The sequence below is a fragment of the Petromyzon marinus genome, chromosome 25, assembly GCF_048934315.1.
Source record: "Petromyzon marinus isolate PM22_M1 ecotype Great Lakes invasive population chromosome 25, UKy_Petmar_22M1.pri1.0, whole genome shotgun sequence".
NCBI classification, from domain to species: domain Eukaryota; kingdom Metazoa; phylum Chordata; class Hyperoartia; order Petromyzontiformes; family Petromyzontidae; genus Petromyzon; species Petromyzon marinus.
In genome coordinates, this window is record NC_133691.1 from 12,783,138 (window position 1) to 12,801,167 (window position 18,030).

General features: G+C 66.4%; 1 protein-coding gene across 4 annotated transcripts in view; it reads left to right on the forward strand.

Annotated features, from left to right (window-relative positions):
- LOC116945782 (uncharacterized) overlaps positions 1 to 13,804 on the forward strand; it is a 35,904-nt gene extending 22,100 nt beyond the window's left edge. For 3 of the 4 annotated variants that reach the window (XM_076069749.1, XM_076069746.1, XM_076069748.1), the window contains one exon: positions 5,134 to 13,804. In XM_076069749.1, the coding sequence (XP_075925864.1) occupies positions 5,350 to 10,107 (4,758 nt within the window). In that variant the 5' untranslated portion in view covers positions 5,134 to 5,349 and the 3' untranslated portion in view covers positions 10,108 to 13,804. Of the gene's footprint in view, positions 1 to 3,711; positions 3,884 to 5,133 lie in introns of those variants that run through there. The other variant, XM_076069750.1, reaches the window with a different exon arrangement.
- The last annotated feature ends 4,226 nt before the right edge of the window (positions 13,805 to 18,030 follow it).

Genomic DNA, 18,030 nt, shown 5'->3' on the forward strand with positions numbered 1-18,030 from the left:
CCGCTCGGGCGCTTCTCTGGATGCGGGCGGAAAAAAAAAAAACTATCCCCCTGACGTTTTCCTCGTGCGCCATGAGGTCATGGAACAGGCCGCGTCGTCGCGCGCGTGCGCCCGGAGCCGTCGGCGCTTGCTTCTGCTGCCGGCGTTTGTTTTCCTTGGCTGCCCTCGCCGCATAGCGCCAGCGCTGGCGCCCGAGTCTCGTACGCAGATTTACGTCCTTTCCCGTTACGGCGCTCGGGTCGAGCGCGCTCCGGCTCTTGTTTTGAATCGTGAGTCGCGGTCATTGCCTCCCTTCGCCGCGGCCACTGCAGCCGCCTAACGCCGACGATCGGGCAGAAGGGCGGGCGACCCTCCGCGCCGGCGCGTTTGTTCGCAAAGTCTGCCGGCGTGCTAATGTGGTTGCCATTACCACCGCGTGGGCGCGGGGCAGCTCAGGACACGCTCCTCCCCATCCTCGTCGCGGTGGGGGGGGGGGGGGGGGGGGGGGCGTTTCTGAGAATTAAATCTGGAGACGCCGGTTCCAGTTCGGCGCGTGCGGCCCATCCGTGGCCTCACGGCCCCGCCGAGCAGCAGGGGGGGCTCCCCCCCCCCCCCCCGCATGACGGCCGGCCCCCGTGCGGCTCCGGCGACGCGGCGTCGCTGTCCGCTCGGACTCGCCGGGGGACTCGCGGGAGACTGAGTGGGCTCCGGGTGGCATGGAGGGCCTCTCCTCGGGGCGCCGGGGAGGGAGCGGTAGCGGTCTCTTCGCCCCACAAGTTCCCCTGCAGGCCACAAAACTCGACCCCGCCACGCACCAAACCAAACGACTTAATTGCGATTCCTGAGCTGAAGGTCGACGGTGGCCGATTATTTCTCCCTCCCCTCCCCTTCCCCTCCCTCCCTCCCCCCTCCCTCCCGGGCCCGCGATTTATTTGCGCGAAGCGTGGGGAGGGAGCGGAGGTGCGGACGTGTAATTGTGTTGACATTCCTGCCGGTGTTCCCGGGGGTGACGCGTCGCTCCGCGGGGAGCCCCCTCGCCGCTCCTCCCCTCCCAGCGAACCCCAACGAACCTCGGCCCCCCCCCCCGACGTCGCTCGCCCCCTCCCCCGCGGTTATATAATTGGGGTCGGCACGGGAATGCAAGTTCTCCGCGTCGGCGCGGCTTGGACGTGGGGATTAAGCGGGGGGCTGCGCTCGTGGTTTCTCTGCCGCACGGCGGGCGCCATCCCTCACCGGGGCGGGGGGGGGGGGAGGGGCGGGTGGCCCGTGGGGGCCAGCCTGGCGGGCCGTGCGTGCGTGTACGCGCCCGCCGCCCCGCGCACTCCGCCCAAACCAGCGCCGCATTCCTGCTTCGGAGAGAGTCGCGTTTGTGTTTGCCCGTCGCGGGCAACGCGCCGAGGGCGCGCACGAAGCGCGACGCGTCCGGAGGGTGCGCGCCTGGCGCCCGCCCGCTCTCCGCGACCATCGCGCCCCGTGCGTGTACGCGGCGGGTGTACGAGCTCTGCGTGCGCGCGTGCCTTGGCGCGGAGGCCGCGCATCTCAGCCGTTGCAACAAAAATGGGGGCGATCGATATTCGCTGCGAAAGAACAACGGGAGGCGACGCGCGTGTGTGCGCGCGTGCGCGCGTGCGTGCGTGCGTGTGTGCTTGCCTTTGACGGCTGCCGAGGGCTGTTGGCCAGACCGACACGCACACACGCGCACACACGCGCGCACACACACGCGCACTCCGTTTACCCAACGCAGAGTGCGCTTCAACACGACGATGCTCGAGAATTCACTTCTCACCAAAATATTTCCTATGTCGACGTTCGACCGGAGCATGCGGCACATGGCTAGTGGTCGCGCCAGTCGCCACGGTCATATTGAGACATACGCTGGCTGCGGTGTGTCAGGGTGCGTATACATTTTTCTGGCTCGCCGCTGCCCGCCGAGCGGATCCCATGCGGCGGGGACGACTTGGACGACGCCGGCCGTCGTGGTGTTTTTTGAGTCCGGCACCCAGCGCCGTGCACGGAGAGCAAATGGGCGCAGGGCCCTCCGCCTCTCCCCCCCAGACTCGAGAGTTCGCGCTCCGCCAACGGCTCCACGAGCGAGCGTTTTTTTTAGTATTTTTTTTTTTTTGCTATTGGAGGAAACCGGAGAACCCGCGGGAAAAACCGTCGGAAACACGGTGGGGGGACATACGGACTCCGCGCAGTCGGGTGCCCGCCCCGAGTCAGCAGCCGAACCCTGCCGCCAAAATTATTTGCCAGCGCGGCGTCGGCAATGGGTGCAGCACAAGCACACAGCAAAGTGTTGGCGCCTTCGTCGATGACACCGTGGCCTTAGAAAGGATGCGTTCGCAAGCAGGGCCGTTGCCTGAAACGTTACCGGCTTAGTGGTAGGCTCTACATTCTTAAGCCCTTTCGCCGCATACCGATTTATTATCTCATTCTATAATCGCTGTCACATGTTTGCCGTTAAGTTCACCGAAAGATGGTTCGAACGCGGCGGCCGGACGCTTCGCTGTTTACGTTCGGCAAGTCCGCGGTGGAGGGGAAATGGCCGTGGCGATGGCGATGGAGGTGCACGGCAGTGATGCAGAGCACCAGAGAGGCAAGGGTTGGTGGATCACGCGGAGAATTTGTGCAAACCTTCGATAAGCCCCGCCGGGCGGTAAGGGCAAGTGGGTTTCTGCCAGCGCGCCCGTCGATTCAATCGCTCGTTGAGTGACGCGAATCGATGCAAACGGCGTGTGAATAACGCGAGTGCGTTGCGCACGTCATGCGCAACGCACCTGCTGCAGCAGCAGCATGGGCGGTTCTACCTCGGTGCTTTAATGGGGGTGCTTGGGTATCACACGTTGACGATGGACAGAAGGAGGGGCACGTGGGCTGGAGGACGCGCGCTCGTTATTGGTAGCATCGGCCGCTCCGCTAATGCCAGACGCGGCATAACGGCCAGAAGAGCGGGATGACGGTCGACGAGGATGGAGACGGAGCGCGTTTGGGGCCCACGTCCACCACGGAGATGGAGCGACAATGAAATCGGTTCGCGTGCGGGTGCTGGGCGGACGTCACTATCGTGACATCTCCCCTGACTGATTGATCGCCATGGATTATTGTTTTTGATAATAATGATAATGCATCGTGATAATAATCACGGGGATCGGACGGAAGTGCCGCCCTCGGTGGCGCCGGGAGTCGGCGCCACCGCCATCGGCCCCTGGTGCGCCACGCCAGCCTTCATAGGCCGCTCGCTAAGAGCACTTGCCCCAACAGTCTGTGTAGGCTACACGGGGGGGGGTCGGGGGGGCGTCTTTGTCTTTGTGCCACGCGCCTCCAGCCGGGCCGGAGAGCAGTCGACCCAGCAGGCAAACTAGGCGAGGCCCCGTGACGATGGCGCAAGCCGCCGGGCCGTCGGGACATTGGCGACGCCGACGACCCTGGCCGACGCGGCCGCGGAGACGGAGAGAGCGGCCATGGCGGCGGCGGTCGCCGATCCCGGCGGCAGAGGTCGCGCGGTCAGTTCGACGTCGAGCTTGGGCGAAGCCGGGCGACGTCCTCCTGACGTCGCCCGGCTTCGCCGCCCGCGTGCGCACGCGCAGGGAGGGGTTAATCTGGAGCCGAGCCGCGCCGCAGCCAAAGGCGTAAACACGGCGGCGCGGCCAGGACCGGGGCGGGGGTGCGGGGGTGGAGGGAGGGAGAGGGGGGGGGGGTGGGGGAGGTGGGGGGGGGGGCAGTTGGAAGGACGCAGCCGCCAGGGTCCATTACGCAGCGCGTTGCCCAGGCATGCGCGCTCGCTGTTCCTACGCGCGCTCGCTGGGAAGCGGACGATTGTGCGTGTACACGCGCGCCCGCGCGCTGGCGGTCGCTCGGGGTGACGGCGCCGCTCCGCCGATCGTACTGGATTCCGGGTCGCGGGGTAATTTATTAAACGCGCGTTTTAATTGCGTCCCCGCTTACGCCCCGCAGCTGCCGGGCCAATTCCATCGGCGAGGGATCGCCGGCGTTCGCGCGGCTCGCTGCGCCGCCGAGCGCGGCCGTCGGCGTGCGCCGGACGGCCGCGTCGGTTGCGCTCACGACGACGCGGATTTTTTTTTGCCCACGGTGACCGGCGAGGGGAGGATCTGACCGGACGACAAAAACGCGGGCGGCGCCTCTGCGGCTCAACCCCCGCGACCTCGCTCGCCGTGCCCATGCCAGGAGCCCGCCGTGCCGGTCGCCGGGAGTTCGTGGTGGCCGCGCAGTGCCGGTGGTGGCCACCGGGGGGTGGTGGTACCGTTTGATTGGCCACCCTCGGGAGGAGTCCGTCGGGGGGCAAGGGGCAGAAGTGACGGTGAAGGAAGGAGAAGTCCTGCTGGGCGTGCGGTGAAGTAAAGGCATTCGGTTACGTGACTAACGGAGCGTGGTTAGGTGAAGGCGTGTGGTTACGTGGCTAACGGAGCGTGGTTAGGTGAAGGCGAGTGGTTACGTGAATAACGGAGCGTGGTTATGTGAAGGCGTGTGGTTACGTGAATAACGGAGCGTGGTTAGGTGAAGGCGTGTGGTTACGTGGCTAACGGAGCTTGGTTAGGTGAAGGCGAGTGGTTACGTGAATAACGGAGCGTGGTTAGGTGAAGGCGAGTGGTTACGTGAATAACGAAGCGTGGTTATGTGAAGGCGTGTGGTTACGTGAATAACGGAGCGTGGTTAGGTGAAGGCGTGTGGTTACGTGAATAACGGAGCGTGGTTAGGTGAAGGCGTGTGGTTACGTGAATAACGGAGCGTGGTTAGGTGAAGGCGTGTGGTTACGTGAATAACGGAGCGTGGTTAGGTGAAGGCGTGTGGTTACGTGAATAACGGAGCGTGGTTAGGTGAAGGCGTGTGGTTACGTGAATAACGGAGCGTGGTTAGGTGAAGGCGTGTGGTTACGTGGCTACCGGAGCGTGGTTAGGTGAAGGCGTGTGGTTACGTGAATAACGGAGCGTGGTTAGGTGAAGGCGTGTGGTTACGTGAATAACGGAGCATGGTCCGGCCGCTCGGCCTGCTGGCAGTGCAGAGGTCCACGCGCCTAGAGGAGGCGTGTTGTCTGATTATTTTACTTCTCGTGTGTTGCGCGCGGGCGCCTCGCCGCATTTGCACCGTGCGTTCTGTAATTTTGTGTCGTGCGCCACGTCGTGTATCGTGTCGCAGGTGAGACCGGGATGCTTCGTGCCGTTCACCGTGGCCTTCACCGCTAGCGTCCGGCACCGCACCTGCATCCCACGGCCGGTCCCGCTGTGCGGCTGCACCACCCGCCCACATGGAGTACGGCGTCGGCAGCATCGTCAGCATCAGCGGTAGGAGCAGCAGGAGGATTTAGGCGGCGCCCCGTGCCGTGTGCGCGCCGGCGATCGCACAGCGGCGGCGATGGCGAGCGAGCAGCGGCTCACGCCGGCGCCGGCGTTTCTCAACCTCCCGTCGGGCGCGCTGCACCAGGACTCGGCGCTCAAGGCGGCCGCCGCCACGTGGATCAGCTTCTCGTCGGCCGTGGCCGCTCAGCGGGCCCAGCAGCAGCAGCAGCAGCAGCAGCTCGGCCGCGCCGCCTCCTCCTCCCCGCCGCCGATGCTGGCGCCGCCCCATTCGCGCGCCGGCGACCGCTACGGCGACGACTCCCGCCGTCGCGGGGACGGCCGCCGCGACTGCGACGACGGGGACGACGAGGAGGACGAGGATGACGAGGATCGCCCGCAGGATCTGAGCGTGCGGGGGCGGTGCCGCGCGGCATCGGCACCGTCTCCCGCGCCGCCGCCGCCGCCGCCGCCGGCGCCGCAGTCGCGCGGCTCGGCGGGCGGCCGCTACGAGTGCAAGCACTGCCACCTGGCGACGCAGGACTTCGGCCTGTTCACGTGCCACGTGGACACGGCACACCCCAACGTCGTGGTGAACCCCGTGTACATCTGCCGCGCGTGCGACTTCCGCACGGCGCGCCAGGGCGCCTTCGCCGAGCACAACTCGCGGCACCACCCGTCGCTCAACAGCATGCGCCTGCGCGTCATAAAGCGCCAGGACCAGACCATCCTGGAGCAGAGCCCCGCCAGGCCCGCCAAGGGCCAGCCGCTGTCCATCTGCGACGGCGACAACGGACGCTCGGACGGCCGCCGGTTCAGGTCGGCGGCAGACGAGGGCGACGCGGCGGGGGCGGCCGGGGCACAGGGTCGCGCCGGGCCGCTCGAGCGCCACGCCACGGCGCAGCAGGCGAAGGCCGCGGCCGCGTCGGCGGCGGACTCCGACGGCTCGCCGAAGACGCTGGCCGTGCTGCCGGCCGGCGTGGGGCTGGGCCAGGCGGTGCGGCTGAGCGACCTCTACGCTCCCGACGCCGGCCTCTCCAAGGGCGCGCTGGCGCTCAACGTGACCCAGCCGGCGGCCTTCCAGATCTTCAACCCGGTGCTGCACCACATCGTGCAGGGCCCGCAGCAGAACCTGCAGCAGCAGGTGGCGCTGCACGCCGCGGCCTCGCCCTACGGCGGGCACGGGCAGCAGTCGCACGCCGTGCAGAGGCTGTCGCCGGCAGCGCTCGGCGGGGGCCTGGGCTCCGTGGTGTCCATCCTGAGCGTGGTGGACCCCGACCCGGCGATGGACGCGAACCCGCACCTGGCGACGGCGTTCGCGCGCTTCCCGTACCCCTCGCAGGGCGACGTGTCGTGGCTGGCGTCCGTGACGCCCTTCTCCGAGGAGCGCATCCGCAGCTGGTTCGCGGCGCGGCGCGTGCAGAGCGGCATCAGCTGGTCCCCGGAGGAGATCGAGGAGGCGCGGCGGCAGCTGATCGCCAACGCCATCGCGGCGCTGGGCGCGGGGCTGTTCGGCGGCGGCGGCGGCGGCGGCGGCGGCGCCGCGGGCGCGTTCGGCCTAAGCCTGGGCCACCTGGGCGCCGGCGGCGTGCTGGGAGGGCAGCCGGGCGGCGCTTCCGCGCCCGTCATCGCGGTGCTGCCCAGCCCCATCGTCATCCCCGCGCAGCAGGCGCAGCAGGGCCCGCAGCAGGGCCCGCAGCTCGTGCCGCACAGCGTCACCTACCAGATCATCAATCAGATCATCAACAACAACGGCGGCGGCGGCAGCACCAGCTGCAGCACCAGCGCCAGCACCATCAGCAACCACGAGGGCGGCGCGGGGGGCCTCGTGTTCAAGCGCGCAGCGTCGGAGCGGCACGAGGAGACCGGCGGCGACGGGGAGGAGGTGGCGGGAAAGTTCGGGGCGGGCGCTCGCGCCAGGGACTGCGCCCACAAGCCCTGGAGGACGCCGCCCCACAAGCGACCGTGCGACGGCTTCGACGCCGGCGCCGGCAGCCCCAGGCGCCCGGGCTGCGGAAAGGGTCCGCACGGCACCGACGAGGAGTGCCGGAGCCGCGAGGCCTCCAAGCAGTTTTCGGCCATCGCGCCCAAGCTGCTGCCCGTCGCGTCGCAGCTGTCGAACATCCGCACGGAGGGGACGGACGCGGCAACCCCGGCGGCGCCGCCCACGCCCGGCGCCGCCGGGGCGTGGGCGGCGCCGTCGGACGGGGGGGCCTCCCCGGCCACGGCGCCGCCACCCGTCGCGGGCGCCGCGCCGCCGTCGAGGACGGGGCCGCCGGCCCCGACGGAGCCGTCGTCGTCGTCGTCGCGGGGGCCCGAGCCGGCGCCCGGCGCGGGCTCCTCTGCGTCTGCGCCCAACCTGAGCCCGCTGCTCATGTCGCCGCTGTGGCTGCCGGTGGCCAAGCGCAGCCGCAAGCACAAGAAGAGCAAGGAGCAGCTGGCGCAGCTGAAGGCGAGCTTCGCCCGTGAGCAGCACCCCGACGAGGCGGAGCTGCGCAGGATCATGGAGCGCACGGGCCTCACCAAGTCGGAGGTGAAGAAGTGGTTCAGCGACAGCCGCTACCACTACCGCAACCTGCGCTGCCCCGGCACGCGCTTCTTCAGCCGCAACCTGCCCACCATGTGCCCCATGGTGTACGACGGCGGCGCCGGCAGCGCCGCCGCGGCCGCGGGACTGCGCGCGCTGCGCCAGGACGACTTTGTCACGGCCCACCCGTCGCTCAGCATCGTGGACTCGCTCAATTGGGCCGCCCGGGCCCAGGAGCACCTCAAGCTCCTCCAGGAGGAGGAGGAGGACCGAGCGGCGATGGCGGCCGCGGCGGCCGCGGCGGCCGCGGCGGCGGCGGCGGCGGCGTCGGCGTCACGTGAGCCGTCCGTCCAGGATATGGGCGAAGTGAACCGCGAGCCGGAGGCCGGCAGGATCGATGCCGGCGCCGAGGGTCGGTTCGCTCGCCTGGGCGGTGCCGCCGAGGTGGCGGACGACCCGGGGCCGGCCCCCGCGAGCGTCGCCGCGGGGGCCGCGCCGCGCGAGGTGGCACGGCCCAACGGCTCGGACGCGGCGCCCTGCCGGCGCGACGTCGGGGCGGACGCCGGGCCGCGCTGCGCCACCTGGCGAGGCAGCGGCGCCCGGATCGACGCTCGTGCGCCGCCGCCGCCGCCGCCCCACGGACCCGAGGGCCCCAGCTGCTCACGGGTGGACGCCGGCGCCGGTACCGGGGCTGGAGAGGGCGACCGGGAGCGCGACGAGCGGGAGCGCGATCACTGCAGGGCCTCGGAGGCCGGCGGCGGCTCGAAGCAGCACGGGGTGAAGCGTGCGGCGGCGGGGCCGGTGGCCGAACCGCCGCCGCCGCCGCCGCCGCACGGCGTCGTCCCCCGCGTCTACTTCGGCGGCTTTGAAAACGGGACCAAGAAGAAGTTTAGAATTTCCGCTACGTCCGACTACAAGGCCGGGCTCAACTCCTACTGCAACAAGGTGCGCATCCGCCTCGAGCGCAAGGAGCCTCCGGCGCCGCGCACCCCGGACGACCCAGCCGCCCCGCCGCCGCTCGATGCCAAGCCGCCGACGTTGGCGGCCGCCGCCTCCGTAAGCGCGGGCGCCACGGGCCCCTCTCCCAGCAAGCGGCGGTACCAGCAGCAGAAGGTGAAGCTGTTGAAGCTGAAGAAGGGCGCCGGGCGGGGCAAGAAGCCGTACTCGCGGCCCAAGAAGACCAAGGAGCAGCTGTCGGTGCTCAAGAGCTTCTTCAGGGTCACGCAGTGGCCGTCGTCCGACGAGTACCTGGAGCTGTCGCTGCGCTCGGGGCTGCCGCGCTCCGACATCGTGCGCTGGTTCGGCGACACGCGCTTCGCGTTCAAGCACGGGCAGCTGCGCTGGATCCGGGACCCGATGCAGCACGCGGACGGCGCGGGGCCCGGCGGGGAAGCTCCGGCGGGGACGCCGGGGCCCGGGATCGGGCGCGGGGGGCGGGGGCGCCGCGGCGGAGGCCCCCGCTCCAGGGGGGGACGCGGGGGCCGCGGGGGCAGGGGCCGGGGCTGCAGGCGGCGCCGGGGGGTGCGGGGAGGGAAGGCGGCGGGAGGGAGAGGCGCGCGGGCCGAGTTCGTCGGTCGGAGGCACCTGCAGATACAGCAGCACCAGCAGGAGCAGCAGCAGCAGCAGCAGCAGGAGCAGCAGCAGCAGGAGCGGGCGTTCACCGTCGCGCAGCAGGAAGCGGAGCCGAGGCCGGGCGTGGGACGTGAGCTGCTGCCGGACCGGCGGGAGGGCGACGCGCCGGCGCCGCCCCGCGGCCGATTCCGCCGCTTCCAGAGGCGCGGGCGGCCGAGCCTGCGCCTCGGCAGAGAGCGGACGGTTCTTCGCGCTGCCGTCGAGGTCCCCGAGGTCGTCCAGGTCGCCGAGGTCGCCGAGGTCGCCGAGGTGGCGGAGGTCGCCGTGCCCCGCGACCCCGGCAGGGTCGACGTCTCCGGCGTCGTCGCGGACGGACGGCGCGCGCCGTTCTGCGTGGGACGCGCCGCCGCCGCCGCCGCCCCCGTCGCCGCCCCCGTCGCCGTCATCGCCGCGGCTGCGGGCCGCCGCGCCCCCCCGTCGCTCGACGCCGTGGAGGACGACCCCGAGAACAAGCTGCTGGAGCTGGCCGTGGCGGCCGAGATCAGGGAGCAGATGGCACGGGCGCAGAGCGAGGCGCTCGCGCGCGACGGCGCCGCCGCCGCCGCCGCCGCCGCCACCGGGGCGGCGGCGGCGCCGCACGATCTTGCGGGGGTCGCCGCCGTCGCCGCCGCCGCCGCGGCCGCCGCGTTCCCCTGCCGGGTCGAGCTGCGGAGCGTCCCGCACGCCTGCGACCTCTGAAGACCGGAGGAGGACTGGCCGCGGGCCCTTTGCGCGGGGGGTGCCACGTGTACATACGCGGCTTCGCTCGTCCGTCGGAGCACGCTCGCTCGCTCGACCTCGGGACGCAAGACCCGGAGCCCGCGACTCGGAGGCAACGGCGGGAAGGGGGGTGAGGGGGTGGGGGGGGTGGGGGGGAGCTTTCGGGGGAGGAGAGGGGGGGGGGGCGGAACTTGGCAGAGGAACCGCCTCGCTCATTACCAACACGCAGCGCATCTGCATGTTGTCATAGAAACGCTAGCGGGGGTACAGTTTTCAAGCTAATATATACGTGTGTGTATAATCCGCGCGATGAGATTACGAGTAGAGAATGTACTGTAGCTGCACCCCACGCGGAATACGGCAGTGGAGGTGCCCCCCCCCCCCCCCAACCACTTCCCCCCCGAGCAAGGCGATGGACTAATCGGTGGCGCTGGGTGTGTGGGGTTCCGGCCACGGTGGCCCCGAGTGATCCACCGTCCCCAATCCGGAGGAGGACCCCACCGAGCAGGACCGCCGGGGACGAGAGGTCGAGAGGTCGTGTAGGGGGCGACCAACTGGGGTGGTGCGGTGGGGGGCGGTGGGGGAAGGTGGGGGGGGGCATGGCGCCCGCGTTCGCCGTCCCGGCACCGCCGCGTCTCCCGGTGCCGCCGGGCGGGCGTGCAGGCCGACTGTTTCCGCCGCGTCGTGTCCCCGCTGTACATTTCCTCGCGCTTTCAAAACGGAGTGAACGACGCGCGGTTGCGGCTGCGTGCGATGAGGGCGCGGGCATCTGGATGAGTCGCAGCGACGGGCCGGGCCGGGCCGCGGAGGGCGCGAGGTCGGGGGGGGGGGGGGTGGGTGGGGGGGGGGCCTTTCGAGCGAGGTGCGAGCGCTTCGCGCAATCGCCGGGCTTCCAGCCGGACGCGGGGGAAATCGCTTCGTCGTACAGACCAAGTCGGCGTTGGCGCGCCGCTCGTGGTCCACGGCTTCCCCGACGAGCCGACCCCCGACGCTGAAACGATCCGTTGGCGTCCCCCGACCCTCCCGCCCCCGTCGATACGTCTCCCAACGTCCACGGCGAAAATAAACCGCGGCGATCCGAGCGCCGGCAAGCTTGGCGCGAGCCGGCCACGGGTCGCCCGCCGGCTTCGGCGGACCGAGGGCGGCCCTCGCTCGGTGGCCGGGCCCGCGCCGGAGCGGCCGATAGCTTCCGCGGTTTTGACGACGGGGCTCGAGCAAAAATCGTCGCGTTTGCCGTGGCTCGCGACGCGGCTGACTTTGGCGCGCACGCGCGAGTTCACCGACGCTGTCCGCAAGCTACGCCGGACGTCGTCGTCGTCGTCGTCGCCGCGACGCATCGTCTCCCACGCTGGCGAAACAGATGGGGTCACCCTGCGAGGCCTTTTGCTGACCCTCGGCGTACGCGGGCGGCGATGAGATCCCGGAGGCGTCACGGCGGTGTGTCGCCTTCTCCTCAAGAGGGCCTCGCCCGGGCCCCACGACTCGATCTAAGGAGAGGGGGGTCCTGCATCGGGACGTTTGGCCAATCCCCTGTTCTTTAAGGGAGCCTTTTGTGTTGTCCATGTTCTCAAGTTCTTTATTTGATTGAACCGTGATTATTACTCGAACAAATATGTGCCAATTGGGAGCCCAGTGATGCCGGGCGATGAGACCCCGAGTCGCTGAGTCCCTGTGACCCCGGAGTCCCTGTGACCCCGAGTCGCCTGGGCGGCGAAGGGGGCCGCGTCGCTTGCCCTGGGGTGGGGCCCGAGCAGCATCAGAGGGTTGAGCGCGAACATTCCAGTGGGCAGGGAGGGAGGGAGGGGGGCAGAGGGCAGGGAGGGAGGCGCGACGCCCAGGCTCGAGTTGCCGGCTGCTCCCTCCTGGCACCCTCCTCCTCCTTCCCCCCTGCCCCTCCCACCATGACCACCACCCCCCCTCCCCTCTCTCCTGCTGCCTCCTCTTGTCACCATTCTGCCACTTCCGACTGCCTCCCACCCCACCCCCCGTCTCTTCCCTCAGTCCTGCTACCCTCCCGCTTCCCCTGATCACCTCCTCCTGCACGCTCCCCTGATCACCTCCTCCTGCACCCTCCCCTGATCACCTCCTCCTGCACCCTCCCCTGACCCCTCCTCCTGCACACTCCCCTGATCACCTCCTCCTGCAGCCTCCCCTGATCACCTCCTCCTGCACCCTCCCCTGATCACCTCCTCCTCTCTTCTCCGCTCCCCCAATCTTCCCACTCGCTCGCTTCCGTCATCGCTCCTCTCCCCTCCCCCTCCTCCCCCCCGCCCTTGCTCCGTCCTCCCCTTGCCTCTCCCCCCCCCCGCCGGCCCCCTCCCTTCCTCCCTCCCCACCCGAGCGTAGCTCCGCGTGGGCCCCGCGCATTCCGCGCGGATTTCAACCAAAGTCGCGCTATTGTTAGCGGCACCCTCCGTGGGGGGTAGTGGCGTGGTGGGGGGGGGGGGGGTTAGAGGGTGGGGGGGGAGTTAATGGCGCCGTCTCCCATGGGGGGGGGAGGGGGATTAGAGATCGTCCCCATTCATAAAACTCGCAGGTGACGTCACTCCGATAGCGACAGGCTGCAGGGGAAGATGGGTGCGGGGTGGGGGCTGTGGGTATGGGATGAGAAGGGGCGGGGGAGGCGGCAGGGTGCAGAAACCGCGATGCAAACTCCCTCCGCTGCCCCCCCCCCCCTCCACGCTGCGCCCCCTCCGCTGTCGCCGAGGTCATGGACTCCCAGACGGCGACGCGCGCGGTGCTTCATCGGTGCGGCTCGAGGGGCGATTCCCCCCCCCCCCCCCCCAGAGAGACGCAGCAAGTACCACCAGGGCGGGGGGGGGGGCTCCACGCGGGGAGACGAGCGGCGTGGGTGGGAGTGGCGGGGGGAGGCTCCCATACGAGACGAAAGGGAACGCGATTGTGTGGTCGCGTCGGCACTCGGAATTCGTGACATTGGCATCGCCGGGGTCGGGGCTCGGTGGATCCGGGACGTGCGCTCAGCGCGCTGCCCGTTGCCGATGCGTGACCCCCCCGTCTCACTGGGGGCTTTTAAGGGAGGGGGCGGGGGGGTGTGCAGGGAGGGAGGAGGGCTCTGTGAGCTGCCAGGAGCTGTTTATAGGAGGAATGAGAGCGAGAGGAGGAGGAGGGTGGAGAGAGCGAGAGGGAGGAGGATGGAGGGCTGGCCGCTGCCGAGGCTGCAGAGGGAGCCGAGACCACGTCTTTGTTTAAACGCGAACATTCGTCTCCCTGCGCCCTCCGCATTCCCTCCCCGCACGAGGAGAAGGAAGCGGCGGCGGGAGGAAAATCCCCGTTGTAGAAATCATTGGAAGGTCCCCGGACCTCGCCTTTCGTGCGGTCTCAGCGATGCCGCCCGCCTTGCGACTTTTCTTTGAATTCGCAGCAGCAGCAGCAACGAGAGAGACGAGAAGCCACCGCCGCGATTCGTCGTCTGCTTCTGTCTCATCCATCACAAAGCTCCGCGTTACTCAGTGTTTATATCAGACATCCACGCACGCTCGACTGTTAGAGAGCTAGAGCTTCCGCGGAGTTCCCGGAGGGGAGGGGCGGGGGGCAGGGGAGGAGGGGTATGGAGGGGGGGGGGCACCAGCAGGGTACCCCCTCCCGTATCCCCCACACTCTCTCCCCCTCCGGACCCCGTGATTCTGTCAGCAACAATAAACGGTGATTAACCCGAGCGGTCGCGCCCTGCCTCCCATACTCTGTGTGTGTGTGTGTTGACCACTGGGGAGCGGTGGCGCAGTGGTTGGCGCACTGCACGACGACCCCGTGCCGGCACCCAGAAGTTCTCGCGAACAGGATCTTGCCCCCGGCAGCTTGTGTCGTCTATATAGGGGATCTTTGTATTTGTTTAACATTTGGAAGACAAAGGCGGCCGGGCCTGGCGCTTGGCCACACTACCTTGCTCACGAACAGCACTAACCCCAACAGTCTGTTCAGGCCGTGGGGGGGGGGGGGGGGGGGATTTTGTGTATGGGGAGTGGTGGCGCAGTGGTTAGCTCTACGAACCGAGTTCGATTCCTGCTCACGGCCAACAACAGTGATGAATGTCTGAACATCAGAACCGGCCCTGTGCCTCCTCTAGGTCGACTCAACCTTCTAACTGATCCGGTAGGTTCGTATTACCAGCGGGAAGACAATGGTGGACACACTGCTCCCTCGTGCGCTGTTCCGGCCTTCATAGGTGCTCGCTAACAGCACTTGCCCGAACCGCCTGTGGAGGCTACACGGGGGAGCTGTGTCTGTGTGCACCTGTCAATCATCATCGTCGATCAACCCATGGCAACTGGGTCGTCACGTGACCTGCCCGCAAGCCTTCCACACTCCACCCGACAAGCCTCGAGTTGCACGTAGCCTGGCACAAGCACGGTGGTGACGTCACCGCCATTCGTTTGAGAATGGCGGCTGTTAACTGATATACAGGGATACCCCTGGGTCTACTCGGCCTTAAATTGCAGGATGGAACGATGTGTTTGAAGCGGTGACGCTGTGAGCTATGCAACCAGCCATCTCAGGAGCATAATATGTATTTAGACGGGAGGAATCCGATGAGATATAAAGCTCTTTTTCACATGTCCGGTAGACATCGGAGTTCGAGTCCCCGCTAGGGCTAGCACCAGTGCCATCTGAACCGGTCAGAGGCTCTTCCCCTCCCCCCAACCCAAGGCTGACTCAGTCTAAAATTAGTACCTGGGTGCAGTGTGTTAACATCAGCACTGGGAAGACAAAGGCGGCCGGTGGTGATACTGGCAACACCAGTGCATGTCGGTAGCTGATCGCAACGCTTTCCCCAGACAGTTCCTTTGCAGTTGGCTGTGTGTGTGCCCCTTCGGCAGGCATCGATTTTCTCCATTCGTCTGGGTGGCATTAAGTGGTTCATGCGATCCCCCTAGCAGCCGCGAGCCGCCTGGAGGAATCCGATGAGCTGTAAAGCTCTTTTTTCACAGATGTCCAGTCGGGGCACGGGGTAAGGACGTCACAACAACAGTGCACAAACACGAGAGTAGTGCAAAGTACAAGAAAGGTCAAACACAAACAAATACAACATTAAACCATCCCCATCCCAACACGCAAATCCTACTCGAGGTATCAACTTCGTTTTCAAAAGCTTCATGGGAGGCCGGAACCCCCATTCATTCAATCCGTGGACGCGACCCCGTAAATGTTTCCGCGCTCGGCACACCACGCCCAGTATCCGTCTCGCTGTGGCCGTGGCCACCGTGAAGTGGTCACCTCCTCCCTCCCGTCTTGGCAGCCACTCGACCAAAACAAAATCCCATTGGGAACGACTCCGCGGTGACGTCACGCGCACAGGGGAGGGGCTGGGCCAGGTTTGTGTGGGGGGCGGGGCCTGTTGTGAGGGGCGGGGCCTGGTGTGAGGGGCGGGGCGTGTTCTCCCGAGCTGTGCCCGATGGAGAAGAGTGCTGGACCGGGCGTCGTTCGTGTGAACAATGGGGAAACCACCTCCAGCTACCTTACGGCTGAATCGCGGTGCCTTTGGGTCCCCTCCACCGCGCATGGGGCGGTGAGGTGGGGGGCGGGGTCCGTCGCCTAGCGACGTCGATTGTGAAAGATCTTTCAAGAAACGCCGACGACAAAAAGTATGCGCGCGGAGTTAATGCGTCGCTTTCGCGACAGGCACATCGACGACCGTGGATGCGCGTCCTTGACGCGTGCACGGGGGTCGCGGCGCGGTGCTGACAGACAGACTGACAGACAGACTGACAGGCGTCGGAATCGCATCGAGCGCGTCCATCAACCCCAAACGTCGACTTCAAGAACCACCTCGACCAAGATGCCCGAGCGCGACAAGAGGTCACGGCATGCGCTACTGCTGCTGCTGGTACTGCTGCTGGTACTGCTGCTGCTGGTACTGCTGCTGGTACTGCTGCTGGTACTGCTGCTGCTGCTGGTACTGCTACTGCTGGTGCTACTGCTGGTGCTGCTTGTGATGCTGCTGGTGCTGCTGGTACTGCTGCTGCTACTGCTGCTGGTACTGCTGCTGCTGGTACTGCTGGTACTGCTGCTGCTGGTACTGCTGCTGCTACTGTTGGTACTGCTGCTGCTGGTACTGCTGCTGCTGGTACTGCTGCTACTGCTGCTGCTGCTGGTACTGCTGCTGCTGGTACTGCTGCTACTGCTGCTGCTGGTACTGCTGCTGGTACTGCTGCTGCTGGTACTGCTGCTGGTGCTGCTGCTGCTGGTACTGCTGCTGCTGGTACTGCTGCTGCTGGTACTGCTGCTGCTGTTGGTGCTGCTGCTGGTACTGCTGCTGCTGGTACTGCTGCTGGTACTGCTGGTACTGCTGCTGGTACTGCTGCTGCTGGTACTGCTGCTGGTGCTGCTGCTGCTGGTACTGCTGCTGCTGGTACTGCTGCTGGTGCTGCTGCTGCTGGTACTGCTGCTGCTGGTACTGCTGCTGCTGCTGGTACTGCTGCTGGTACTGCTGCTGCTGGTACTGCTGCTGGTACTGCTGGTGCTGATGGTACTGCTGCTGGTACTGCTGCTGCTGCTGGTACTGCTGCTGCTGGTACTGCTGCTGCTGGTACTGCTGCTGGTACTGCTGCTGCTGGTACTGCTGCTGGTACTGCTGCTGCTGCTGGTACTGCTGCTGCTGGTACTGCTGCTGGTACTGCTGGTACTGCTGCTTGTACTGCTGGTACTGCTGCTACTGCTGGTACTGCTGCTGCTGGTACTGCTGGTACTGCTGCTACTGCTGGTACTGCTGCTGCTGGTACTGCTGCTGCTGGTACTGCCCTATGATCTGTGGGCTCCATCTGCCTCCTTGGGTGATTGGGCGCGGGGGGGTGTCACACTGGGTTCATGGTTGTGTTTAAGAAGTGAATCTCTGGCCTGGAGTTATCCGAGTCTCACCTCGGCCGAGTCGGTCTCCCCCAACCGAATCGCAACCACAAGAAAGCAATCGAGACGAGGATATAAGTGACGGATTAAAAACGCGGAATGCCTCGCCTGGTCCGCGTCTGCGTGTCTTTTACACCTTAAGGTATAAAAACTACAATTACACACCCCGTCAGCCGCACGGGCCTTCATGGGGAGTCATCCTGTTCAGCAGCATCAGATTTGTAACGCAAGCAAACGATGGACCGGTTTTGACATTCAATGTCTCATCAGCAGAGTCGGGCTTCTTGCAAACACCGATGCTGGTGAATTGCCAGATGCTTCGGTTTTGTTGGCAAGGGCCCCTCCCCGTTAGCTGTGGAGCCACGGGCCCCGGGCTAAGTCCGCTTCCCCGAGCGCCTCCTCGTCTGGCGCTGACGAGGTGACGCCGGCGCAAAGTTGGAGCTTGGCGTGAGTGAATGACCAAAAAAAACACGCAGCATCAACGGTGGCGTGAGAGGCGCTCTCGTCCTGCGCGAACCCCTCTCCGTCCACCAGTGGGCGACACTGCGCACACATTCACACAGAGCCACATTTACTCTGGTCCACATTAACTCTGAGCCACATTAACTCTGATCCACATTCACTCTGATCCACATTAGCTCAGATCCACATTCACCCATAGTCAAATTTACTCTGAGCCACATTCACTCTGAGCCACATTCATTCTGAGCCACATTCATTCTGAGCCACATTCATTCTGAGCCACATTCATTCTGAGCCACATTCATTTTGAGCCACATTCACTCTGAGCCACATTCACTCTGAGCCACATTCATTCTGAGCCACATTCATTCTGAGCCACATTCATTCTGAGCCACATTCATTCCGAGCCACATTCACTCCGATCCACATTCACTCCGATCCACATTCACTCTGATCCACATTAACTCAGATCCACATTCACCCATAGTCAAATTTACTCTGAGCCACATTCACTCTGAGTCACATTCACCCATAGTCAAATTTACTCTGAGCCACATTCATTCTGAGCCACATTCATTC